Source organism: Pristiophorus japonicus, chromosome 16, assembly GCF_044704955.1.
Source record: "Pristiophorus japonicus isolate sPriJap1 chromosome 16, sPriJap1.hap1, whole genome shotgun sequence".
NCBI classification, from domain to species: domain Eukaryota; kingdom Metazoa; phylum Chordata; class Chondrichthyes; family Pristiophoridae; genus Pristiophorus; species Pristiophorus japonicus.
Genome location: NC_091992.1, coordinates 86,671,244 through 86,699,229, shown reverse-complemented (window position 1 = coordinate 86,699,229; position 27,986 = coordinate 86,671,244). Strand labels below are relative to the sequence as shown.

The following is a 27,986-nucleotide window of genomic DNA, read 5'->3' as shown; positions in this document are numbered from 1 at the left end:
AAAACTCGAAAGAAATCTTTTATTCTCCACGGTAAACAACAATGTTCTTATCCGTTTCATACACCTTTACTTCGTAGAGTAGATTTGGTGGGAGACGAGTCTGTAGGTTGTCCCAGATGTAGATAGCTACATTTTCAGTCGTGCTAATCAGAAAGACAAGAGGATCAGTTCCACAAGTTGCTCATTCTGCTACGTATCTCCCTCTTTAAGGGTGCATCCACACCACTGCTGCAGCATTGGTGTAAAGTGGGTTCAGTTTGGGCCTGAATACCTGATTTACACCAATTTCGGGTTGGTGCAAACCCAAAACCAACTTGGACCTACACTGAGCCTGCAGTGTAAATGCACCGTAACATTGCATCAATTTGCAGCTTAAGTTAAAATAAGAGTGGTTTTGAACACTTAGTGCTGACTCGTTAAAGCTGCCAGATCTATATTATACCCAGATACAACATGAAAACAGGTTTGCCCAAGAAAAGACAAAAACAAAAACTAGGATACTTTTCACATCGATAAGGAATTCTGATCAACAGGACCTTGTCAGACTGAGATGAGCATGGCTTCTTCTCATAACGCAAGACCCAGGAGAAAGTAAAACACAAGGACAACCTAAAGTCTACTTAGTTTCCCCTATGGAGTGTGGAGAAATTGTTAAGACCTGAAACACCACCATCTGCTCCCACCATCAACTCCACCCCCACCTCAGCAGAAGACTTCAGAGAGTCTGAGGCAAGGGATGTCTTGATTTCAAACACAAAACTAATAAATGTGGTGTAGAAATATAAGTTTGGATGAACTCGCATTTCTAAAAACATGTGGTTAGGCATCTGTCACTCACAACTGCCACTCCATCAGTTATGGTCTCATCTTATGGCCACCCTTAATAAAAATGGCAAAGGTTTAATCAATGGTTTCAAGAAACCAGGCGGCAGGGTGAGCATTTACAATATCCCTTTAAATCAAGCATTTACAGCTAAATCCAACCCAAAGTTATGGATTGATCATTTGTGATGAAAGCAGAATTGTTGTTCTACCAGGTTTGATCAGAGGATTATTTTTTCAAAATATAATTTTTAACCCAGTTTTATTCTGGATTCTATTCTCATCTCCTTAAAGCTAAAGTGCAACCAGTTGTCAGTAAACTGGCTAACTAATACCCAAAGACATTTCTTTTGATCTGTGTATGAATTATTTGATGTGCGTGTGGGTGTGTACATTAGATTGTTCACTTTAAATTTTTGTGGGTCTAAAGCGATATATTATCTGGGTTCACCCTGACATGGAGTCATGAAATTTGCTAATATTCCAGGCAATCTCTATTTAACTACTCATTAAGATAAAGAACGTTAGTAGGAGAAATATTCCATTATATTGATGTGGCATTGAGAGTTTTCACATTAAACATTATTTTTTTTAAAAAGCTCGTATTAGTAATGGGGACCATGATTGCCGTAAAAACCCATCTGGTTCACTAATGTCCTTTAGGGAAGGCAATCTGCTGTCCTTATCCAGTCTGGTCTATATGTGACTCCAGACCCACAGCAATATGGTTGACTTATAACTGCCCTCTGATCTGGACTGCAGCGGTTCAAGCTGGCGGCTCACCACCACCATCTCGAGGGCAAGTAGGGATGGGCAATCCCTAGTTTCCCCAAGGAGGTGATGATGGGCCTTCTTGAACCATTACTGAGATCAGCTGTGGCTCAGTGGCTAGCACTCTCGCCTCGGAGTCAGAATGTTGTGGGTTCAAGTCCCACTCCAGGGATTTGAGCACCTAAATCTCGGCTGACACTCCTGCGCAGTGCTGAGGGAGTGCTGCGGGAGTGCTGCAGTGTTCGGACGTGCCGTCTTTCGGATGAGATATTAAACCGAGGCCCTGTCTGCTCTCTCAAGTAGATGTAAAAGATCCCATGGCTCTACTTCGAAGAAGAGCAGGGGAGTTATCCCCGGTGTCCTGGCTAATATTTATCCCTCAATCAACATAACAAAAACAGACTATCTAGTCATTATCACATTGCTGTTTGTGGGAGCTTGCTTGGCTGTAAAGCACTTCAAGACGTCTGCTGGTCATGAAAGGTGCTATATAAATGCAAGTCTTTCTTTTTTTCTTTATAGCCCTTATGATGATGGTGCTCCACCAATTTACTTGGTTTAGTGCTAGTGTTTTCAGCTCTAGTCAGAAGATTGTGTGTTCTCAAGCTCCACTCCAAGAACCAAGTACATTATCTAGACTGACATTTCAATGCAGTACTGAGGGAGCGCTGCATTGTTGGAGGTGCCATCTTTTAGATGAGATTTTAAATTGGGGGTTCAACTGCCTATTTAGATAAACATAAAAGGTCCCCTTAGTGCTATTTGAAGAAGAGAGTTCTCCTGGTATCCTGGCCAACAGTCATCCCCACCCAAACCAAAAGAGAAATCAGTGTCAGCGTAGTAAGAGGCACTTTACTCGATTCCGAGGGATGACTTTACTGACGCAAGATCCTACAAATCCCCTGGGAGGACAGATGCACCAATGTTAGCGTCCTCAACCAGACCAACATCCCCAGCATTGAAGCACTGACCACACTTGATCAGCTACCCCGGGCAGGCCACATTGTCCGCATGCCAGACACGAGATTCCCAAAGCAAGCGGTCTACTCGGAACTCCTTCACGGCAAACGAGCCAAAGTAGGGCAGAGGAAGCGTTACAATGACACCCTCCAAGCCTCCTTGATAAAGTGCAACATCCCCACTGACATCTGGGAGTCCCTGGCCAAATACCGCCCTAAGTGGAGGAAGTGCATCCAGGAGAGCGCAGAGCACCTCGAGTCATCGGCGAGAGCATGCAGAAATCAAGCGCAGGCAGCGGAAAGAGCGTGCGGCAAACTTGTCCCACCCATCCTTTCCCTCAGCGACTATCTGTCCCACCTGTGTCAGGGATCGTGGTTTTTGTATTGGACTGTTCAGTCATCTAAGGACTCATATTGAGTGGAAGCAAGTCTTCCTTGATTCCGAGGGACTGCCTATGATGGGATGACTTTACTGACACTTCGGTCAACAGAAACTGCTGCATCGATCCCATGTTGGACCTGTCCTGGGAATATTTTGGTGTTACTTTTATATGAATTCAGAATATCCTCAGATGTGCAGCAACATGGCTCAGTATGCCGCAGGAGGGAAATCTCAATCTGACTCCCATGCGCACTAATGTGGATTAGTATGGGACCACCTCCATGGGACTATTTCGTAGCAGCTAGAGTTTAGGGTGTGTGCTATAAATCCAGTCTGGTGTATCATGCATTGTAGAAGTGAACCACTTCAGAAATGTACTTTTCAATGGTTTTAATGCTAAGAGATACTGCACCCCACACTCTTAACATTATAAATGAACTGCCGAGAGAGCAGAGGTCTATAAATGAATCCAAGCAGATACAAACAGAACTCCTTTGTCATGGACCTCAGTATAACTGGGTCTACCAATGGCACTTCACACTGCATGGATTTGAGACTATAAAACAGTATAACTGCAGTATTTGATGCGGACATGGAGTACCAGAATCAGGAACATAGTCTATTCGCTGGCATTAGCATCCACCACCTTGACAAGCCCCCAAATTGTTCCTCATCACCACCTGCTTTTCATATACATGCATAAAGTTAAAGGCTTTAGGATTCTCAATGCAAGAACAGGTGATATACCTACCTAACAAGATTCGCAAAGTGTGGAACATCTTTGTCCAGGTTCTTGTGGTCAAGTGGTTTCACAATAGCTTCCTGTTGACGAAAGATTAGACAGGGACCTGCAGTCAATATCTATTACAGCGTTGGATTAAAAATAACAGACCATTCTTTAACGACCTAAAGGGTTATGGATCAGATACTCAGCAGTCATATCAGGGCCATTTGATAACCTTTACAATTTCCACCCCATCCCGAATCATCCATCTGTATTCTTTAATTTAATCGTCTAAATAGAATTCTTTAATTTAGTCATCACCTGCAGGTGCTCCTTGAGTTCTGTGAGGTTGATCACCATCCCAGTGCGTGAACTGACCTAAAACAGACATGAAATGGTGGATCAGAAATGAAGTTAGATTCACCACTCAGCTGAGCTGCAGAAAGACCGGATGGAACCACTTTCATTCTACTTTGATTGCCTTCAAGTGGATAGTTCTCGCAATTATATTATTATTTGTTTTTACATTACCAATTGACAATAGAGGGACGTTTCAAAAGGGGAATATTCCATTTTAATGAATTTAGTTCCATCAAAGTGAAAAAAATGTTTCTGGAACTTAACCCTCACACTGCTAGCAGGTGGCAGGAAATAACCATCTCCTTGGGTCGGCCATTTTGCAGTTCACACTGACATTAAAACAAATGGTATTAAAGTAATAAACAGCTTTATTACTGGAATGATTTTAAACGACAAATTGAAATAATTCAGTTGAAGCACTTAATTTTTTAATCACAATTTCCTCATTCTCTCCCTTCAATTTAAATGTTATCTTTTCCTATCTATTCAAACTTAATGATCTTTTCTATACATTATTACCTTTTAAAACCTTTTCTCTAGCCTCCTTCTTCTTCCACTCTGCCCAAGTGCTCATTTTGCAGCTGGGACCACCTTAAACAAGTGGCTTTATATTAGCTGAAAATTGACCTCTTTCAGAGGCTAAGTGTTGTCCTAATTTAAAGCTAAGCAAGCAAAGGCTTTGATGTGACTGAGTCAATCCCTGGTGTATGTTTGTGCCGAAGGATAAAAAAAAAGTTGGGTAGTCCCCACTTTTGTCATTTTCCTCTAAACCCTTGGCAATGTATTTGGTGCAAGTTATTGTGCTCATGACAGGTTGTGACCTGTCTTTATCTGAATGCATGCAGCATTCGTAACAAGATAGATGAGTTGACGACACAAATAGAAATAGATGGGTATGATCTGATAGCCATTACAGAGACATGTTTGCAAGGTGACCAAGGCTTGGAACTGAATATCCAGGGGTATTTGACATTTCCGAGGGATAGACAGAAAGAAAAAGGAAGTGGGGTAGCTGTGTTAATAAAGGATAAGATCACTGTAGTAGTAAGAAATGATACTGGCTCAGAAGATCTAGATGTAGAATCAGTTTGGGTGGAGATAAAAAATAATAAAGGGAAAGAAGTCACTGGTGGGAGTAGTCTATAGGCCCCCAAACAGTAGCTGCACTGTAGGACAGAGTATAAATCAAGAAATAATGGAGGCTTGTAAGAAAGGTACGGCAATAATCATGGGCAATTTTAATCTTCATATTGATTGGACAAATCAAATTGGCCAAGGTAGCATTGAGGAAGAGTTCATAGAGTGTATTCAGGATAGTTTTTTTTAGAACAATACGATGAGGAACCAACCAGGGAGCTGACTATTTTAGATCTGGTAATGTGTAAAGAGACAGGATTAATTACTGATCTCATAGTAAAGGATCATCTAGGGAAGAGTGATCATAGCATGGCAGAATTTCAAATTCAGTTTGAGGTTGAGAAAGTTGGGTCACAAACTAGTGTCCTAAACTTAAATAAAGGCAATTACAAAGGTATGAAGGCAGAGTTGGCTAAAGTGGACTGGGAAAATAGATTAAAGGGTAATAAGCAGTGGCACACATTTAAGGTGATATTTCATAACTCTCAGCAGAGATATATTCCAGTGAGAAAGAAAGACTCAGAGAAGGATGAACCATCCGTGGCTAACTAAGGAGATAAAGGATGGTATCAAATTGAAAACAAAGGCATACAATGTTTCTAAGAATAGTGGCAGGTCAGAGGATTGGAGAATTTTTAGAAACCAGCAAAGGACGACTAAAAAAATAATAAAGAGAAGATACATGATGAGAGTAATGTAGCAAAACATATAAAACAAGATAGATAGAGCTTCTACAAGTACATAAAAAGGAAAAGAGTAGCTAAAGTAAACGTTGGTCCCTTAGAGGATGAGACTGGGGAATTAATAATGGGAAACAGAGAAAGGGCAGAGATTTGAACAAATATTTTGTATCGGTCTTCACAGTAGAAGACACAAAAAGCATCCCAATAGTAGATAATTAAGGGGCTCTAGGGAGAGGGAAACTTAAAACAATCATTTTCACGAGAGAAAAAATACTAGATAAAATAATGGGACTAAAGGTGGACAAGTCCCCTGGACCTGATGGCCTGCATCCTAGGATTTTAAAAGAAGTGGTTGCAGAGACAGTGGATGCATTGATGGTAATCTACCAAAAATCCCTGGATTCTGGAGGGGTCCCAGCGGATTGAAAAACTGCAAATGTAACGCCTGTATTTAAGAAAGGAGGGAGAGAGAAAGCAGGAAACTATAGGCCAGTTAGCCTAACATCTGTCACTGGGAAAATGCTGGAGTCCATTATTAAGGAAGTAGTAGCAGGACATTTAGAAAACCATAATATAGTTAAGCAGAGTCAGCATGGTTTTATGAAAGGGAAATCAGGTTTGACAAATTGGTTGGAGGCGTTTAAGGATGTAACGAGCAGGGTGAATAAAAGGGAACTTGTAGATGCAGTATACAGACAACTCTCGATTATCTGTACACGGATCTAACAGAGAACCCACTGCAACGGCACACGCCCGACTCAGCTGGATTTGTCTTTCCAATGAAGTCTGATACTGCCCGTTTTATTGACCACCCTCCAATGCCACCCCCCTCCCCAAGTTGAATTTTATCGAGTTGTGTTTATCTCATCTCTGCACATCTGAAACCGTGTGCTTAAATCGGGGATATTTTAACGCTTGGCCTGAGTGCAAGTCGGACAATGCATGGTCGAATGGCTGTTACACATCTCTCCTGATTTTCGGACGCCAGAACCGATCCCGTTTGCACTTTCGCCAAAAGTTTAAATGAAACGCATTATATTGTTAAAGGAAGATTTCTTAATAGTAGTCGACGGGAAAGGAATGGGGCCGTTGCTGTTTCTGTTGCGTTGCTAAATAAACATGCATGGCTCGGGTGGGGTCCCTGCATGCTGGCACCGTCCGGCTTGTCTGTGCTCTTTCTCCACCGACCGATAATGGTCTCACTTTTTCAGAAAATGCATTTACAGCGATACACACCTATACAAGTTGATAACACCAGTCATAACATGTTAATTGTGCAGAAAAGAAGTAAGAAATAAAAAAGATTGCAGGAAGCAAGCAAGACTGATAGAAAATGTACTCTATTGTACTCGCCCTCGCAGCAAAATCGTTTACCCGGAATAGCCCGATCGCAGAGGGCCACGGATAATCTAGAGTTGCCTGTATTTGGATTTCCATAAGGCATTCGATAAGGTGCCATGTAAAAGGTTACTTTACAAGATAAGAGCTCACGGGGTTGGGGGTAATATATTAGCATGGATAGAGGATTGGCTAACTGACAGAAAAAAGAGTCGAGATAAATGGGGAATCTGTATGGGTAGAGATGCGGAATACCAAGGGGCAGAAAACGCTAGTAGGAGTTGTGTACAGACCACCAAACAGTAGTAGTGAGGTTGGGGACAGCATTAAACAAAAAATTAGGGATACGTGCAATAAAGGTACAGCAGTTATCATGGACGACTTTAATCTACATATTGATTGGGCTAACCAAACTGGTAGCAATACGGTGGAGGAGGATCTCCTGGAGTGTATTAGGGATGGTTTTCCAGACCAATATGTCAAGAAATTAACGAGAGGGCTGGCCATCCTAGACTGAGTGATGTGTAATGAGAAAGGACTAATTAGCAATCTTGTTGTGGGAGGCCCCTTGGGGAAGAATATGGTAGAATTCTTTATTAAGATGGAGAGTGACACAGTTAATTCAGAGACTAGGGTACTGAACTTAAAGGAAAGGTAACTTCGATGATATGAGATGTGAATTGGCTAGAATACACTGCCGAATGATACTTAAAGGGTTGACGTTTAAAGATCACATGGATGAACTTCAACAATTGTACATCCCTGACTGGAGTAAAAATAAAATGGGAGAGGTGGCTCAACCGTGGCTAACAAGGGAAATTAGGGATAGTGTTAAATCCAAGGAAGAGGCATATAAATTGGCCAGAAAAAGCAGCAAACCTGAGGACTGGGAGAAATTTAGAATTCAGCAGAGGAGGACAAAGGGTTTAATTAGGAGGGGGAAAAGAGAGTATGAGAGCTTGCTGGGAACATAAAAACTGACTGCAAAAGCTTCTATAGATATGTGAAGAGAAAAAGATTAGTGAAGACAAATGTAGGTCCCTTGCAGTCAGAATCAGGTGAATTTATAATGGGGAACAAAGAAATGGCAGACCAATTGAACAAATACTTTGGTTCGGTCTTCACGAAGGAAGACACAAATAACCTTCCGGAAATACTAGGGGATCGAGGGTCTAGTGGGGAGGAGGAACTGAAGGAAATCCTGTAGAATTTACCAATATTTTGCAAAGATTCCTTGTACCTTTCCCCTGCAGAGGAGAATAATCCTTTTCTGGACTTTTAAAATGGAAGGAAAATCTTCGGGACAAAAATGAGTTTTAAAGGGGGAGACGAGCCTGCAGGGGATAAAAGGGGATGCATTCATGGAGACAGCCCCCCCCCCCCAGTGTTTGGACTCATAGGAAAGGGAATTTAATTTGGAACTATCTACCAGAAAGTCTGAAATCCTAAAGTGCACATGGAAGAAACTACGAACTTTAAATCAAATTTGGGATTTTTAAAAGATGAATGTTGGGTCGGCAAGAAAAGGGGTGGGGTCCATCTCTAAAGGGCCAGTTTGAACATTGGAGCTAATCAAATTGTCTGGAAACTGTTTACTCTCGAAAACTTGCCCCTAGAAAACATTAGCATTCAAACAATCTACCAAGGAAGAAACAGCATCACCCCACCCAAAGGACTCCAATGTCACATACATATTCCAACACCTTTTCAACAGGCATAGAAATATCTGGCTCAGGCCAGACTAGCACAATAGACGAGAGCTCACCAACTTCGAAAAGCCTATTAACGCCAGATTAAAACCACTTAATCAAGTTTCAGTTAGCTGGGCTGCAAAATCGAAACAAAGAGCGGAGCTAGATTTCATGGAAGATAAGGAAGCCTGTTTTAGTATAATTGAAGCCTGTTCTGGCAGTTAGGTGTGCTTCTAGAGACACTATTAAGTTAGCAGTCTCGTTGCAGAAGCCTCGAAAAAGTGGGACCCCGAAACATTGGCGAAAGGAATCTCTCAAACCCAGAAGGACAGCACCACGACAGCAAACAGGCTTTCAAAACGACTATCGGAAAGTTTCTGACCATCGCGACCAAACAGTCAACCGGAACCAACCCGATAAAACCGAAGAAAAACCGAAGATTTTTCCACTCTACAAGCTGGTCCTACGCTACCAAGGGGTACAGACTACAGAACGTGGACAACTAAGGCAAACCCCAGGGACAACTAAGGCGAACCCCGGAGTTGGAACTGTCAAAAGGGGATTGGTGAGCATAGCCCCTGAACCTCCCCAGAGCTATAACTTAGTTAGTTAGGGGAATTGGGAAGGGGGAGGCTGGGATAACTTGTGTAAATGTATCTGCATTCTCCTCTTTACCCCATTTAGAGTTTAAGCTGTATTCTTTTCCCCACAGGCTGTAATTTGACATTTTATTCAATGTGTTGTAGCCCTCAGTGTGTATTGGTATTAATATTCTGTGTGTGTTATTAAAGGTGTGCCTTTTACTTCTTTTTAAACACAATAAAGCCATACCTGCTTCCTACCTTGAAATCAATTGTCTGTCCAAGTCTGTCACAGTCCCTTCATAATTCCAGTGTCTAGAACCAAGGGTGTGGGAGCGATTCGGAACCGCTCATATAAGGTCAGAAGGGAAAGCTGACCCCCTGAAAACCACCCCTTACAATTCTTATGTCATGAAATTGTGTTAGGGAAATTGATGGGATTGAAGGCCGATAAATCCCCATGGCCTGATAGTCTGCATCCCAGAGTACTTAAGGAAGTGGCCCTAGAAATAGTGGATGCATTGGTGATCATTTTCCAACAGTCTATTGACTCTGGATTAGTTCCTATGGACTGGAGGGTAGATAATGTAACACCACTTTTTAAAAAGGAGGGGGAGAGAAAACGGGGATTTATAGACCGGTTAGCCTGACATCGATAGTGGCAAAAATGTTGGAATCAATTATTAAAGATGAAATAGCAGTGCATTTGGAAAGCAGTGACAGGATCGGTCCAAGTCAGCATGGGTTTATGAAAGGGAAACTATGCTTGACAAATCTACTAGAATTTTTTGAGGATGTAACTAGTGGAGTGGACAAGGGAGAACCAGTGGATGTGGTGTATTTGGACTTTCAAAAGGCATTTGACAAGGTCCCACACAAGAGATTGGTGTGCAAAACTAAAGCACATGGTATTGGGGGTAATGTATTGACGTGGATAGATAACTGGTTGGGAGACAGGAAGCAGAGTGTCGGGATAAACAGGTCCTTTTCAGAATGGCAGGCAGTGACTAGTGGGGTGGAAAATGAAACTTCTGACGGAGGGGTGGGGCTGGGGCACTTGGTTCAAGAGTCCACGCCAGGGGGAGGGGTTCAGTGCTGGGACCCCAGCTATTTACAATATACATCAATGATTTAGATGAAGGAATTGAGTGTAATATCTCCAAGTTTGCAGATGACACTAAGCTGGGTGGAGGTGTGAGCTGTGAGGAGGATGCCAAGAGGCTGCAGGGTGACTTTGACAGGTTAGGCGAGTGGGCAAATGCATGGCAGAAGCAATATAATGTGGATAAATGTGAGGTTATCTACTTTGGTGGCAAAAACAGGAAGGCAGAATATTATCTGAATGGTGACAGGTTAGGAGAAGGGGAGGTGCAGCGAGACCTGGGTGTCATGGTACATCAGTCATTGAAAGTTGGCATGCAGGTACAGCAGGCGGTGAATAAGGCAAATGGCATGTTGGCCTTCATAGCTAGTGATTTGAGTATAGGAGCAGGGAGGTCTTACTGCAGTTGTACAGGTCCTTGGTGAGGCCTCACCTGGAATATTGTGTTCAATTGTGTTCTCCTAATCTGAGGAAGGACGTTCTTGCTATTGAGGGAGTGCAGCGAAAGTTCACTAGACTGATTCCCGGGATGGCAGGACTGACATATGAGGAGAGACTGGATCGACTGGGCTTGTATTCACTGGAGTTTAGAAGGATGAGAGGGGATCTCAAAGAAACATATAAAATTCTGACAAAACTGGACATGTTAGATGCAGGTAGAATGTTCCCGATGTTGGGGAAGTCCAGAACCAGGGGCCACAGTCTAAGGATAAGGGATAAGCCATTTAGGACCGAGATGAGGAGAAACTTCTTCACTCAAAGAGTTGTTAACCTGTGGAATTCTCTACCGCAGAGAGTTGTTGATGCCAGTTCATTAGATATATTCAAAGGGGAGTCAGATATGGCCCTTATTTTAATACAGAATATTAAAAGAGATGGCGGAAGTTATAACAGATGCATTCGTTATAATCTACCAAAATTCTCTGAACTCTGGGGAGGTACCAGCAGATTGGAAAGCAGCTAATGTAATGCCTCTGTTTAAAAAAGGGGGCAGACAAAAGGCAGGTAACTATAGGCCGGTTAGTTTAACATCTGTAGTGGGGAAAATGCTTGAAGCTATCATTAAGGAAGAAATAGTGGGACATCTAGATAGGAATAGTGCAATCAAGCAGACGCAACATGGATTCATGAAGGGGAAATCATGTTTAACTAATTTACTGGAATTCTTTGAGGATATAACAAGCATGGTGGATAGAGGTGTACTGATGGATGTGGTGTATTTAGATTTCCAAAAGGCATTCGATAAGGTGCCACACAAAAGGTTGCTGCAGAAGATAAAGGTACACGGAGTCAGAGGAAATGTATTAGCATGAATAGAGAATTGGCTGGCTAACAGAAAGCAGAGAGTCGGAAAAATGGGTCCTTTTCGGGTTGGAAATCGGTGGTTAGTGGTGTGCCACAAGGATCGGTGCTGGGACCACAACTGTTTACAATATACATAGATGACCTGGAAGAGGGGACAGAGTGTAATGTAACAAAATTTGCAGATGACACAAAGATTAGTGGGAAAGCGGGTTGTGTAGAGGACACAGAGAGGCTGCAAAGAGATTTAGATAGGTTAAGCGAATGGGCTAAGGTTTGGCAGATGGAATACAATGTCGGAAAATGTGAGGTCATCCACCTTGGAAAAAAAAAACAGTAAAAGGGATTATTATTTGAATGGGGAGAAATTACAACATGCTGCGGTGCAGAGGGACCTGGGGGTCCTTGTGCATGAAACTCTTTTGAGTTTATCTGTAAAATAAAGAAACATTAAACCGTGCCACCCGCCCTGGATGACACAGCAGACATTTACAAGGCCCTTTTTTTTTCCCCCCCTTTTTTTTGTTTTTTTTTAGTGTTTTTCTTTTTTTGGTTTTTTTTTTTGGGCACTAAAATCACAATTTTCCCCAGTGCCCCCTATAAAAGGGAAGGGGGACACTAAAAGCACCGGCAATTAAAACAAATTAAACTTAAAAACGTAAAATCAAATTAAAATTTGGTTGCCGGGCGTGATGATGCACTCCAGTCCCTCCGGTGCCCACCTCTCGCGGAAGGCCACGAGCGTACCGGTGGACACCGCGTGCTCCATCTCCAAGGACACCCTGGACCGGATGTAAGAGCGGAAGAGAGGCAGGCAGTCAGGTTGAACGACCCCCTCGACCGCCCGCTGCCTGGACCGGCTGATGGCACCCTTGGCCGTGCCCAGGAGCAGTCCTACGAGGAGGCCTTCGGACCTACCCGCTCCCCTCCGCACAGGGTGCCCAAAGATCAGGAGAGTGGGACTGAAGTGCAGCCAGAATTTCAGGAGCAGCCCCTTCAAATAATGGAACAGGGGCTGCAACCTCGTGCACTCAATAAAAACATGGAACACGGACTCCTCCAGACCGCAGAAATTGCAGGCGGCCTTGGAGTCTGTGAACCGGCTTAAAAATTTGTTGCACGGCACTGCTCCGTGCACCACCCTCCAGGCCAAGTCCCCGATGAATAGTGGGAGGACCCCTGCGTAGAGTGCCCTCCATCGGGGACCCCCGCCTCCTCCGGACGGCAAGATGGTACGCCATGGCGTGTCCGGACGGCCGGCGAGGATGGCAAAGTTGAGGGTGTGCAGGAGCAGCCCGTACAGGAAACCCCTCCGCGCGGAACTGAAAGGCACGGAGGGGATTTCCCCGAGGCGGCTCAAGTTGTGAGGCGCCGGCCCCCGAGGGAGGTTCCGGGGTTTGGCGCCGATGAGGAATTCCGTCCGGACGGGGGTCAGTTCGGACGGGATCTCCCCACGTGCTTGAGCCTCCTCGATGTCCTTGTGCATGAATCCCAAAAGGTTAGTTTGCAGGTGCAGCAGGTAATCAGGAAGGCGAATGGAATGTTGGCCTTCATTGCGAGAGGGATGGAGTACAAAAGCAGGGAGGTCCTGCTGCAACTGCATAGGGTATTGGTGAGGCCGCACCTAGAGTACTGTGTGCAGTTTTGGTCACCTTAATTAAGGAAGAATATACTAGCTTTGGAGGGGGTACAGAGACGATTCACTTGGCTGATTCCGGAGATGAGAGGGGGTTGATGATGGTAGATTGAGTAGACTGGGTCTTTATTCGTTGGGAGTTCAGAAGGATGAGGGGTGATCTTATAGAAACATTTAAAATAATGAAAGGGATAGACAAGATAGAGGCAGAGAGGTTGTTTCCACTGGTCGGGGAGACTAGAACTAGGGGGCACAGCCTCAAAATACGGGAGCGCCAATTTAAAACCGAGTTGAAAAGAAATTTCTTCTCCGAGTGTTGTGAATCTGTGGAATTCTCTGCCCAAGGAAGCAGTTGAGGCTAGCTCATTGAATGTATTCAAATCACAGATAGATAGATTTTTAACCAATAAGGGAATTAAGGGTTACGGGGAGCGGGCGGGTAAATGGAGCTGAGCCCACGGCCAGATCAGGCATGATCTTGTTGAATAGCGGAGCAGGCTCGAGGGGCTAGATGGTCTACTCCTGTTCCCAATTCTTATGTTCTTATGTATGGCTAAAGGGATCAAGGTGTATGGAGAGAAAGCAGGAAAGGGATACTGAGGTGAATGATTAGCCATGGTCTTATTGAATGGTGGTGCAGTCTCGAAGGGCTGAATGGCCTACTCCTGCACCTATTTTCTATGTTTCTATGTCATTTTCAGTTTGGCAAACTGTAACTAGTGGGGTACCACAGGGATCAGTGCTGGGGCATCAACTATTTACAATCTACATTAATGACTTGGATGAAGGGACTGAGTGTAATGTAGCCAAATTTGCTGATGATACAAAGATAGGTGGGAAAGCAAGTTGTGAGGAGGACACAAAGAATCTGCAAAGGGATATAGACAGGCTAAGTTGAGTGAGCAAAAATTTGGCAGATGGAGTATGATGTGAAATGTGAGGTTATCCTCTTTGAAAGTAAAAATAAAAAGCAAATTATTATTTAAATGGAGAGAGATTACAAAATGCTGCAGTACTGAGGAATCTGGGAGTCTTTGTACATGAAATATATGATCTTATTGAATAGCGAAGCAGGCTCAAGGGGCCAAATGGCCTATTCCTGCTCCTATTTCTTATGTTCTTATGACTCAAGCAGATTGAAACATTTCTTGCGCCATATTGACAGTTGCCAACAAGAATCCAAATTCTCACTCACCTCTCCACGCACTGTAACCTCCACTGAAAAAGACAAACACACCAGGTTAGAACTATCGCACAAAAAATTGTTATTGTTCAGATGATGAAACCTGAAAACCACTCACATTAATCAGACAAGCAAAGTCTATTTTGTGGAGTGTGCTGTACTTTCAGGTTTTATAAATGCAGTTTTCTTACTTACAGGTATAACCAATACACCAGGAGAATGAGGTAGAATTAAGTTCCACATGGTCCACTGCCAGAACCCATTCATGTACTGATGGGATTCCCCAAAACAGGTGGTATGTGTGTTCTCCACAAGAGTTCTTTCAGGTCAAATTTCTAATCACATCAGAGCCTAAAGATAGCATGGGAACAAAAAAAGCTCACACACCCTATCAGAACTCATCTTCCTCAGATTTTATCCAAACTACTCAAATCACAGACTCTACTCATTCAATGCCACCCCCCGCCCCCGCCCCCCCCCCCCTCACCGAGACCCAGTTCCACATAAATACTTCCTGATCCCCAAATGTTGTTAAGCAGCACTACAAAATAATTGTCCATCCCCACACCTCCAGTATTTAACCCTGCCAACTGGAACAAGATTTCCCTTAAACCAGAGATGGAAAATAAAGGGAAGAACAGTCTAACTATTGTTATAACCCATATTCCAGTGGGCAATTTAAAAGCATGAAATCATCGTCCTGTACACAATTAGTGCAAGGGTGCCTAGTTTTTAGCCCTTGTAGGTCAGCGGTGGCTCCGTAGGTAGCACTCTCGCCTGAGTCAGAAGGCTGTGGCTTTAATTCCGATTCCAGAGACCTGAGCACAAAAATCTAGGCGGACACTCCAGCGCAGTGCTGAGGGAGCGCTGCTTTGTCAGACGTGCCGTCTTTCAGATGAGACGTTAAACCGAGGCCCCATCTGCTCTCAAGGTGGACACAAAAGATCAGATGGCACTATTTCATAGAGCAGGGGATTTATACCTTGGCCAATATTTATCTCTCAAGCAACATCACTAAAATAGATTATCTGGTCATTATCTCATTGCTGTTTGTGGGAGCTGGCTGTACACAAATTGGCTGCCGCGTTTCCTACATTACAACAGTGACTAAACTTCAAAAAGTACTTAATTGGCTGTAAAGTGCTTTGGGACATCTGGTGGTCGTGAAAGGCGCTATAAAAATGCAAGTCTTACTTTTTTTTTCAAGTACCAAGGCCTCCAAGGTGACACATCAAGATCTAGCCACATTCACATCACAAATAAAAAGCTGCTGAGACTAAAGGGTGCTGAGATTTCAGTTAGGATTCATCCACTAATGAGGCAACAGCACATGAACAACCTTTTCCAAAGCTCCAGAAACAAAAAATTCAAAACGGGTTAAATCAATGAGCTGGAAGCACACATTGAATGGAGTTGCTGATGCTTCAAGGGCTGGGGGGTGCCAGGGCTCAGGGGCTCATGGTTTGGATATACCTAAACAGTAGAAGTAAACAATAAGAGCAATTTTCCTTGTTGTTGGTTTCCACTTCCCATTGGCAACAAACACGCTCTGTCCCTCTGGGGAGGGGGTGGCAAGATGACCTACTCTGAAGCCTGTGCCAGTGCTGTTCTGTAGCAGTCAATAATCATCATCATCATCGAAATGAGGATGACTTGCTTCCACGTCAAAAAGAAATGAGTTCACAGGTGTTTCAATGAAGGACCTAATATTCCAGGTCCCGAACTACATGTTGAAGGGTGGAAGATGCCTGTGTGTGGATTTTTTTTAACATGGGGTGGCCATTGCACACCAGCCACCACACAGGCTTGACAGAGCTAGGTCTTGGTCCGGTGGCAAGGATTAACCAAGATGACTGGAGACCTGCTCTGCTGCACGGAGCTAGTGCGAACACATATCGCATATGTATGACAGGAGCCTGTGTGTCATTTCATTTTCTTGAGAAGTGCTTAATGTTTGCTCTGTGTCTACCCTGATGACACAGCTGAGAATGGAACTTGCCGCATCAGAAATTGCTGATACGACGTCAATATTCTCCCAGTGCATGTCATAGTCAATTGGTAAATAAAACACTTGTGCTCATTGGGTATTCTTTGTATATATTCTGTACAGTAGCTCTCTGAAACAAATAAGAGTGCTAGAACTGGCTATGGAAACTTAAAATGCTAAATGTCAGTTGACTTCAGTGGTGGCACTCTTGCCTGAATCAGGTGTGGATTGAAGTCCAATTCCAGGCAAGTTATCTAGACTGACACATTGACGCTGTATTGTCAGAGATGCCACCTTCTGGCTAAGACATTAAATGAGACATGAATGAGGCATTAAAACTGCTTGTCCAGATGGACATAAAAGATCTCCCACAGCACTTTTTCAAAGTAGAGCAGCAACTTCTCCGAGTATACTGGCCAACATTCCTCCCTCAACCAGCAAAACCAAAGCCAATTAACTTGTCATTGATCTCGCTGCTATTTGTGGTACTTGATGTGTGCAAATTGGTAGCCATGTTTGTCTACATTCAAAGAGTGCACTTCAAAGTTAATTGATTGGCTCTGACGTGCTTTGGGATGTTCTGAGGATGTGAAAGATGGTATTTTGGTCTCTTGTGCATCCCACACTTCCTTCACCTCACCATTGATGGCCGTGCCTTGAGTCGTTTAGGCCCTAAGCTTGGAACTCCCTCCCTAAACCTTTCCACTTCTCTCTCTTCCTTTAAGGTGCTTCTTAAAACCTACCTCTTTCCTGTCCTAATGTCGCCTTCTTTGGCTCAGTGTCAATTTTTGTCTGATTAGGCTCGTGTGAAGGATATTTTACTGCATTAAAGGTGCTATATAAATGCAAGTTGTTCTTATATAATTGCAAGTTCATTTTTCAGTCTTTATGCACCATCTGTCCCTGTGCCTTCACTTAAGGGCATTTCGAGCTGTGGGGTTTCACTATTGATGGGAATCAGTACCGTTTCCTCATCCCAGTGAGAGGAGGGTGAAAAAATATCCCAACATCCAAGGACCAAATGAAGGGGCTCTTTTAAAACTATAGACCCAATATTTAAATCTCTGGTTTCACAGCTATTTTTCTTTCTTGTCCCCACCCCCTACCCTACCCATCAACTCAGCACATTTGGAGTTTATTTTAATTTGTTCCTGGGCTGTGGGTGTCGCTGGCATGGCCAGCGTTTATTGCCCATCCCCAATCGTCCTTGAGAAAGTGGTGGTGACCCGTTTTCTTGAACCGCTGCAGTCTTTATTTATTTATTTTTTTCGTTGCCAATCTTTCTAATTCTTTGTCAGATCATCTTGTCAGATTACAAACACCAGAGGTCACCTTGCACACATCAAGGATCACTCTGCGCCAATGCTCTTAGCCAAAAGGCCGAGAGCCACTGCACCGTTCCTGGAAGTACTGCAATACCAGGTTCGTGCCATGGAGGTGGATGGGTCAAGCCACCCCACACACCTCCGTGGAGGTGGATGGGTCAAGCCACCCCACCCACCTCGCTGCAGTCTTTATTTTTATTTATTTTTATTTTTTATTTACTTTTATAATTTTTTTTTTTTAATTTTTCGTAGACAATCTTTCCAATTCTTTGTCAGATCACAAACGCCAGAGGTCACCTTGCACACATCAAGGATCACCCTGCGCTAATGCTCTTAGCCAAAAGGCCTAGAGCCCAAGCACCGTTCCTGGAAGTACTGCAATACCAGGTTCGTGCCATGGAGGTGGATGGGTCAGCAACCCCACCCACCTCCTATTTCCAAAAAGCATAGGAGAACCACCTTCCTGATCCAGGGAGAACCACGTTGGGGTCATGGTTACTCCCCTGTCAGGTCAGTTACGCATGATCTTAGCCAAAAGGCCGAGTCTTTATTTATTTATTTATTTATTTATTTTTCGTTGCCAATCTTTCCAATTCTTTGTCAAATCACAAACGCCAGAGGTCACCTTGCACACATCAAGGATCACTCTGCACCAATGCTCTTAGCCAAAAGGCCGAGAGCCATTGCACCGTTCCTGGAAGTACTGCAATACCAGGTTCGTGCCATGGAGGTGGATGGGTCAGGCCCCCCACACACCTCCGTGGAGGTGGATGGGTCAATCCACCCCACCCACCTCCTATTTCAAGGTACTCCTATCGTGCTGTTAAGGAGGGAGCTCCAGGATTTTGATCCAGTGACAATGAAGGAATGGTAATATATTTTCAAGTTAGAATGGTGTGTGACTTGGAGGTGGTGGTGCTGCCCTTGTCGTTCTAGATGGTAAAGGTCGTGGGTTTGGGAGGTGCTGTGGAAGAAGCCTTGGCAAGTTGCTGCAGCCACTGTGCGCCGGTGGTGGAGGGAGTGAATGTTTAACATGATGGATGGTGTGCCAATCAAGCGGGCTGCTTTGTCCTGGATGGTGTCGAGTTTCTTGAATTTTGTTGGAGCTGCACTCATCCAGGCAAGTGGAGAGTATTCCTTCACATTTCTGACATGTGCCCTGTAGATAGTGGAAAGGCTTTGGGAAATCAGGATTTGGGACACTCGCCACAGAATACCCAGCCTCTAACCTGCTCTTGTTGTCACAGTATTTATGTGGCTGGCCCAGTTAAGTTTCTGGTCAATGGTGAACCCCAGGATGTTGATGTTGGGGGACTGAGCGATGGTAATGCCATTGAATGTCAAGGGGCGGTGGTTAGATGCTCTCTTGTTGGAGATAGTCATTGCCTCGCCCTTGTGTGGCATGAATGTTACTTTCCACTTATCAGCTCAAGTCCGAATGTTGCCCAGGTCTTGCTGCATGTGGGCATATACTGCTTCATTATCTGAGGATTTACAAATGGAACTGAACACTGTACAGTCATCAGCGAACATCCCCACTTCTGATCTGATGATGATAGAGGGAAGATCATTGATGAAGCTGCTGAAGATGGTTGGGCCTAGGACACTACCCTGAAGTAGTCCTGCAGTGATGCCCTAGGGGTTGAAATGATTGACCTCCAACAACCACCTTCCTTTGTGTTAGGTATGACACCAGCTGGTGGAGAATTGTCCCTTGAATTCCCATTGACTTCAGTTTTACTTGGGCTCTTTGAGGCCACACTTGGTCAAATGCTGCCTTGATGTCAAGGGCAGTCACTCTCACCACACCTCTGGAATTCAGCTCTTTTGTCCATGTTTGGACCAAGGCTGTAATGAGGTCTGGAGCCGAGTGGTCCTCACGGAACCCAAACTGAGCATCGGTGAGCAGGTTATTGGTGAGTAAGTGCTGCTAGATAGCACCGTCGACGACACCTTCCATCACTTTGCTGATGCTTGAGAGTAGGTGGGGCGATAATTGATGGGGCGATAATTGGCCAGATTGGATTTGTCCTGCTTATTATGGATAGGACATACCTGGGCAGTTTTCCACTTTGTCGGGTAGTTGCCAGTGTTGTAGTTGTATTGTAACAGCTTGGCTAGACGCCTGGCTAGTTCTGGACCACAAGTCTTCAGCATGATAGCCATGATGTTGCTGGATCCAGTGCGCTCAGCCATTTTATGATATCACGTGAAGTGAATCGAATTGGCTGAAGATGGGCTTCGGTGATGGAGGGGACCTCAGGAGGAGGCCGAGATGCATCATCCACTCAGCACTTCTAGCTGAAGACGGTTGCAAATGCTTCAGCCTTGTCTTTTGCACTCACGTGTTACGCTCCACCATCATTGAAGATAGCTTTGTTCTTGGAGCTTCCTCCTCCTGTCAGTTGTTTAATGCTTCACCACCATTCACGACTGGATGTGGCAGGACTGCAGAGCTTTGATCTGATCTGTTGGTTCTGGGATAGCATGCTTCTTCTGTTTTTTAGCATGCATGTAGTCCTGTGTTGCAGCTTCCCCAAGTTGGCACCTCATTTTTAGGTACGCCTGGTACTGCTCCTGGCATGCTCCTACACTTCTCATTGATCCAGGGTTCACCGCCTGGCTTGATAATGGTAGGGTGAGCGATATATGCAGGGCCATGAGGTTACAGATTGTGGTGAAATACAATTCTGCTGCTACTGATGGCCCACAGCGTCTCATGGATGCCCAGTTTCGATCTGTTCCAAATTGATCACATTTAGCACCTTGGTCATGCCACACAACACGATGAAGGGTGTACTCAGTGTGAAGATGAGAATTCATCTCCATAAGGACTGTGCAGTGTTCATTGCTACCAATGTTGTCATGGACAGATGCATCTGCGACAGGTTGATTGGTGAGGACAAGGTCAAGTAGGTTTTTCCCTTGTGCTGTTTCTCTCACCACCTGCTGCAGGCCCAGTCTGGCAGCTATGTCCTTCAGGACTCAGCCAGCTCTATCAGTAGTGGTGCTACCGAGCCACTCTTGGTGATGGATATTGAAGTCCCCTATCCAAAGTACTTGCTGTGCCCTCACTACCCTCAGTGCTTCTTCCAAGTAGTGTTCAACATGAACGAGTATTGATTCATCAGCTAAGGGAGGGCAGTAGGTGGTGATCAGCAGGAAGTTTCCCAGCCCATGTTTGACCTGATGCCGTGAGGACTTCCAGGGCCACTCCCTCCCGACTGTCTACCACTCTGCCCCCCAACTCTGGTGGGTCTGTCATGTCAGTGGGACAGGACATACCCAGAGATCGTGATGGAGGAGTCTGGGACATTGGCTGAAAGGTATGATTCTGTGAGTATGACTATGCCAGGCTGTTGCTGAATGTGGGGCATCATGAATGTGGGCCACACAAAAAAAATGAGCGCCCAAATCAGGTTTTCAGTTAACACCACAGCAACCAAACTAGTTACGCTAAACATCAGGAATGGAGTTTATCTGGCTTTGGAGCCATTTGATATGAAGCAGCAGAGGACTCCAGGGTACAATAAGGACGTTCACTGTAAGGAGTTCGGGATAATGGTTTCACTGCTGTAGCAGAGTTCAGTCAGTTATGAATTTCACACCTTTCTGCCAACAAGTGATATGTCCATTACTGACCTTTGTAGTTATGCCCATGGCCATTCGGGTTGTTGCATTTTCCAAAAATTCTCTTGTTTTCTTCATCACTCAAGCAGTTACTGGAAAGCAAGTCCCAAATAGTAATCACATTTTCAAAGCAAATATTCTAAATGTCATGGTGTACACATTGGTTTTCTGTAACAAGATGCGGACTCGACTGGTGTATTATGCATCTTCCTATCTCAAATATGTGCCAATTTTCCTGCAGTTTTCCCCTTCCTGTGTCTGATATCAGATGCTGGTATTATATCAGCCTAACATGGGTATCAAGGGATATAAAACATTTCACAAAAAAAGACATTAGGGATTTATAATCACATTTCCTTATTTGCAACAGTGATTACATTTTATAAGCATTTCACTGGCTGGGAAGCATTTGGCTTTTGCATTTTACAATGTCCCACTTTGATATAAAACAATGGCCCAGATTTTGTAATCAGCAGCGGCTGTTCATTACACTTACACTTGCCCACAGACTTTCTGTGAGCTTTTGCACTGGGACTTGTGGTCATTAGAAATCTGAAATGGCGTGGTGCCCTCTACAGGAGATCTGAGACCTGTTTGAACAGGGCAAGCTTCCGTCAATCTCCTTAACCAATCAGATTAAAGAATCGTTAACGTGGGAAGCAGAGCCTGAACCAGGAAGTGTAAGTTAGAATATTTAATTCAATGTCAAATCAGGTTCAGAATGTGAAATAAAGAGAGGGAAAGAAAGATAGGATTAAAAGAGAAGATAAAAAAGAGATAGAAAGAAAAAGTAAATGGTTTTTAATTATTTTTTTAAAATTCCCAACAATCATTAAAATCTAAAGGAGTGATACTCATGCTTTTAAAAGTAAATTTTTCAATGCCAGAGAGGTCATTTGGCAGTAATTAAGACTTATCAGACCGTTAAAAATGTACTCACAACTCAAAGGACAAACCCTAACCATTTCTGGCGTATTTAGTGACTATCTATCACGCAGGGCTCAATACTTGCTTTTTGTGGTATATATCAATGATTTAGATGTGAATGTAGGGGGTATGATTAAGATGTTTGCAGATACTAAAATCAGCTGTATGGTTGATAATGAAGAAGAAAGCTGTAGACTGCAAGAAGCTATCAATGAACTGGTCAGGTGGGCAGAACAGTGGCAAATGGAATTCAATCCGGAGAAGTGTGAGGTAATGCATTTGGTGAGGGCTAACAAGGCAAGGGAATACACATTAAATGGTAGGACATTGAGAAGTGTAGAGGAACAAAGGGGCCTTGGAGTGCAAGTCCACAGATCCCTGAAGGTAGCTTGCCAGGTAGATAAGGTGGTTAAGAAGGCATATGGAATGCTTGCCTTTTTTAGCTGAGGCATAGAATACAAGAGCAAGGAGTTTATGGGGCCTCGGCCTTTTGGCTAAGATCAAGTGTAGTACCGTTTCTGACCAGCCACCATGACCTCATGGTGGTTTCTCCCTGGTCAGGAAGGTATATGCTTGCATTTTTGGAAACAGGAGGTGGGTGGGGAGGGTTGACCCATCCACCTCCACGGAGGTGTGTGGGGGACCTGACCCATCCACCTCCATGGCACGAACCTGGTATTGCAGTACTTCCAGGAACGGTGCAGTGGCTCTAGGCCTTTTGGCTAAGAGCATTGGCGCAGAGTGATCCTTGACAGGTGCAAGGTGACCTCTGGCGTTTGTGATTTGACAAAGAATTGGAAACGATTGGCTACGAATTTATAAAAAAAAAGGAGTTTATGGGGCCTGACCCATCTACTTCCATGGCATGAACCTGGTATTGCAGTACTTCCAGGAACGGTGCAGTGGCTCTCGGCCTTTTGGCTAACAGCATTGGCGCAGAGTGATCCTTGATGTGTGCAAGGTGACCTCTGGCGTTTGTGATTTGACAAAGAATTGGAAAGATTGGCTACGAATTTAAAAAAAAAAGGAGTTTATGCTCGGGTAACTTGACCCATCCACCTCCACGGAGGTGTGTGGGGGGCCTAACCCATCCACCTCCATGGCACGAACCTGGTATTGCAGTACTTCCAGGAACGGTGCAGTGGCTTTAGGCCTTTTGGCTAACAGCATTGGCGCAGAGTGATCCTTGATGTGTGCAAGGTGACCTCTGGCGTTTGTGATTTGACAAAGAATTGGAAAGATTGGCAACGAATAAAAAAAAAAGGAGTTTATGCTCGAATTTTTAAAACACTAGTTAGGCCACAGCTAGAGTACTGCATGCAGTTCTGGTCACCACATTACAGGAAAGATGTGATTGCACTAGAGAGGGTACAGAGGAAATTTACGAGGAGGTTGCCTGGACCGGAGAATTTTGGCTATGAGGATAGATTGGATATGCTGGATTTGTTTTCTTTGGAATAGAAGAGGCTGAGGGGAGACCTGATTGAGGTTTATAAAATTATGAGGGGTCTAGGTAGAGTAGATAGGAAGGACCTATTTCCCTTAGCAGAGGGGTCAACAACAGGAGACATAGATTTAAAGTAATTGGTAGGAAGTTTAGAGAAGATTTGAGGGAAAAATTCTTCACCCAGAGGGTGGTAGAGGCAGAAACCCTCACCACATTTAAAAAGTACTTGGATATGCACTTGAAGTGCTATAACCTACAATGCTACAAACCAAGAGCCGGAAAGTGGGATTAGGCTGGATAACTCTTTGTCGGCCGGCACGGACAGAGAGACCAAAATTTCCTCTTTGCGTGCTGAAAATTTCTATGATTCTATGAGTCTACGGATGTACTCCAACTTCATGCTGTTACATATATTTCAATGTTGAGTGTCTTGGTGAGATAGTTATAGCGAAGCGTGTGGAGGAGTAGGGAAACTCAGACAGCAGCTTCCGGATTTCTGCGTTTAACAGCGCATGTGTGGACGCTGGAAGTTGCTGTCCGATTTACTCTTTAATAACGGTGAGTGCTAATGAGCAGAATCCGGGCCAATATATCCTCTGACATTCTGTGCACAATACATTTGTTTAAATCTTATTGAATGGCGGAGCAGGCTCGAGGGGCCGTATGGCCTACTCCTATTTCTTATGTTCTTAATGCCTCCACAGCCTCGCCCTTCCCTATTTCAGTAACCTCCTCCAGCCATCCAAACCTCGGAGAACTCTCCAATTCTAGCCTCTTGGCAACCCCAACTTCCTTTGCCCCTCCATTGGCGGCCATGCCTTCAGCTGTCTAGGCTCCAAGCAATGAATTCCCTCCCTAAACCTCTCCGCCTCTACCTCTCTTTCAAGTCACCCCTTAAAACCTACCTACCTGTTCTAATACCTCCTTGTGTGGCTCGGTGTCAAAGTTGTGTCTGCTAACACTCTTGTGAAACACCTTGGGACGAGACCTGGGTGTCATGGTACATCAGTCATTGAAAGTTGGCATGCAGGTACAACAGGCGGTAAAGGCGGCAAATGGCATGTTGGCCTTCATAGCTTGGGGATTTGAGTATAGGAGAAGGGAGGTCTTACTGCAGTTGTAGTAAGGCCTTGATGAGGCCTCACCTGGAATAGTGTGTTCAGTTTTGGTCTCCTAATCTGAGGAAGGACGTTCTTGCTATTGAGGGTGCAGCGAAGGTTCACCAGACTGATTCCCGGGATGGCTGGACTGACATATGAGAAGAGACTGGATCGACTGGGCCTGTATTCACTGGAGTTTAGAAGAATAAGGAGATCTCATAGAAACATAAAATTCTGACGGGACTGGACAGGTTAGATGCAGGAAGAAGGTTCCTGATGTTGGGGAAGTCCAGAACCAGGGGTTACAGTCTAAGGATAAAGGGTAAGCCATTTAGGACCAAGATGAGGAGAAACTTCTTCACTCAGAGAGTTGTTAACCTATGGAATTCCCTACCGCAGAGAGTTGTTGATGCCAGTTAGTTAGATATATTCAAGAGGGAGTTAGATATGACCCTTATGGCTAAAGGGATTAAGGGGTATGGAGAGAAAGCAGGAAAGGGGTACTGAGGTGAATGATCAGCCATGATCTTATTGAATGGTGGTGCAGGCTCGAAGGGCCGAATGGCCTACTCCTGCACATATTTTCTATGTTTCTATGTTTTTACCATGTTAAAGGTGCAATATAAATGCAAGCTGTTGTTGAGCAATTCACTCGTGTAGGTTTAAATGTAGAAATGTGCCAGAGAGTGACTTGGCAGTGTAAATAAGGCGCAGCAGCACGCAGGAGTTCAATGTACACACAATAGAGTTTAGATGAGGAGAACATTGTACCCTCTTGGGTCAGTGAGTGCATCTCAGTCAAGGTCCCATTTCCCAATTGTTGTCCACTAACCCCCGCTGGAAAACATGTGAATGTCCAACAAGGGATTGACATAAACTGTGTAAATTCAACTCCTACATGCTGTCACACCTTATTTACACCTCCCAAGTCACTCTCTGTCACATGTATACATTTAAAGCTGTACTCATCTGCATCACTGGCGGTCCCTCTAACGAGGATGACTTGCTTCCACACCAAAAGGGATGTTTCAATGGAGGACCCAATATTCCAGACCTGAACTCTAAGGGTGGAAGATGCCTGTGCGTGGATTTTTTTAACGTGTGGTGACCGACGCCTATCAACCATCACACGGGCTTGACAGAGCTAGGCCTTTATTCAGTGGCAAGGGTTAACCAGGATGACTGAAGACCAAGCTCTGCTGCATGGACCTAGTGCGCACACATATCAACAAGAATAACGTGTCCCATTACCATCTCCTTTTGCCTCGCACCATCATCCCTTTTGTCTTCTAATCTCTCCTGCCTCCCATCCGATCACTCACCTTCCCTTTTGTTCATTCCTCCCCTCCCCCTGCCCCTTTAAGTAAGAAGACACTTTCTTAAAAACCTGTTCCATCTCTAAATGTTTCCAGTTCTGACAAAGGGTCATCGATCTGAAACGTTGTTTCTCATTCCACGGGTGCTGTCTGGCCTGCTAAGTGTTTCTAGCATTTCCTGTTTTTTATTTCAGATTTCCAGCAGTATTTTAGCTTGTGTACTCATTAAAGGATTGAACTGTGCGAATCGGTGCCTTTCGGGAAAGCGAAGAAAATATTGAAAGTAAATGGGAGTATGAGCTGTCCCAAGACATTGAGTATCCCTTGCACCACAGGACAGAGTAAGCTCCCTGCCCCTACTGTCCAGGGTAAGCTACAATTGGCTGGGGATGTGCTGTGGCTGCCGGTCTGGGGTCAGAAGTTACAGAATCAGCCCCGGCCAGGCACTGACCTTCGGTCTGACCTGGTTCACTTTCAATTGCGACCGCGGTGGCGGGGGTTAAATTTAAGGTTAGATTCCAAAACGACGCTAAAATCAGCCACGCACTAGCACCATGTCTGCTCAGCAGGCCCGCACAGGGACAGTTCTGGGGTTTGTAGTCCCTTGTTCCAATCCTTCCCGTCGCGCCACATCGCGGAGGGAGCGATGAGAAAACTACAAATCCTATAAACCCACGCATCGGAACATCAGCATCGGGAACAGAAAGAGAAAATGCTGCAAATCCCAGCAGTAGCTATGGAGAGAGAGTTTCCGCGGATGCTGCAATCTCAGATGCTGGAAATACTCAGCAGGTTAAAAATTGTCATTTCAAATTCCAGCATCCGGAGTATTTTGCTTTTGTTATAATGCAGCGTTCAGTTATAGCCCGCCCGTCGATATTCTTCACCCATCTGCCTCCCCTCTGTGCTGCCCCCCCTGGATACTGACCCAGCTGCGGAGACGCTGCTTGGCGACGCTACTGTCACTTACCTGTGCAGGCGGTGAGCGGCGTTGAAAGTCTCCACCCGCGTAATCTGCACCACCCTCTTCGCTTGCCCCTCCATCGGCGCCGCTGCAACCTGCGCTTCAAAGCAGCCTCGGCGTGCGGGGTTTCAACGCCAGGCACTCTCCACCAGGCAGTCCAATCCTTCTCCGCTCTTCAAACCAACAACCTGTCACAAAGCAGTGTGTTGCTTATATATTTGTTTTTGGCAAGGAGGGTGTGGGAATGGAAAGAATCGACAAGTTTCGAAAAGATTTTAAAAAAACAATTACTTGGGGAAAATTCAACATGTGGTGCGAGTGCCAAAGCAAAAGCAGGGGCAGGTCCAAGCGAGCTTGTGGTTGCTCAAAGCTTTTCAAGTTTGCAAAAAAAAAATCAACTCTGTGCGGTGTAGGACGCCTTCTGCTGTTTGCAGCGGTATCTGCAGCACCAGACTGGGAAATGTCTTAAGTGATTGCTGGAGATCGAGACTTACTGCATTATCTGCAGCTTGCAATTCAACAAAATAATTCACACCCCGAAGCTCATTCTCTGCACAGCCACTGCAACGTGAAAACTGTATTACGGTTTGATACGTATGCTTATCACTATAATAAATCA

The 27,986-nt window shown here is 44.6% G+C and overlaps 1 protein-coding gene and 2 pseudogenes across 3 annotated transcripts; 1 reads left to right on the top strand and 2 right to left on the bottom strand.

The window, feature by feature from the left end:
• Positions 1-27,975, bottom strand: pts (6-pyruvoyltetrahydropterin synthase). 3 transcript variants are annotated; one of them, XM_070857528.1, is made up of 7 exons: positions 27,659-27,975; positions 27,374-27,555; positions 21,626-21,705; positions 14,684-14,706; positions 3,980-4,036; positions 3,686-3,756; positions 1-143 (listed from the first exon to the last, which is right to left on the bottom strand). In XM_070857528.1, exons 2-7 carry the CDS (start codon positions 27,445-27,447, stop codon positions 20-22), a joined length of 429 nt encoding a protein of 142 aa, XP_070713629.1. In that variant the 5' UTR covers positions 27,448-27,555; positions 27,659-27,975; the 3' UTR covers positions 1-19. The 3 variants fall into 3 exon arrangements, with proteins under 3 accessions (XP_070713629.1, XP_070713630.1, XP_070713628.1); XM_070857529.1 differs by having other exon boundaries at positions 27,862-27,975; XM_070857527.1 differs by having other exon boundaries at positions 27,374-27,975.
• Positions 18,334-18,534, bottom strand: LOC139227331 (U2 spliceosomal RNA; annotated as a pseudogene).
• LOC139227248 (U2 spliceosomal RNA) lies at positions 23,015-23,249 on the top strand (annotated as a pseudogene).
• Positions 27,976-27,986: the final 11 nt, after the last annotated feature.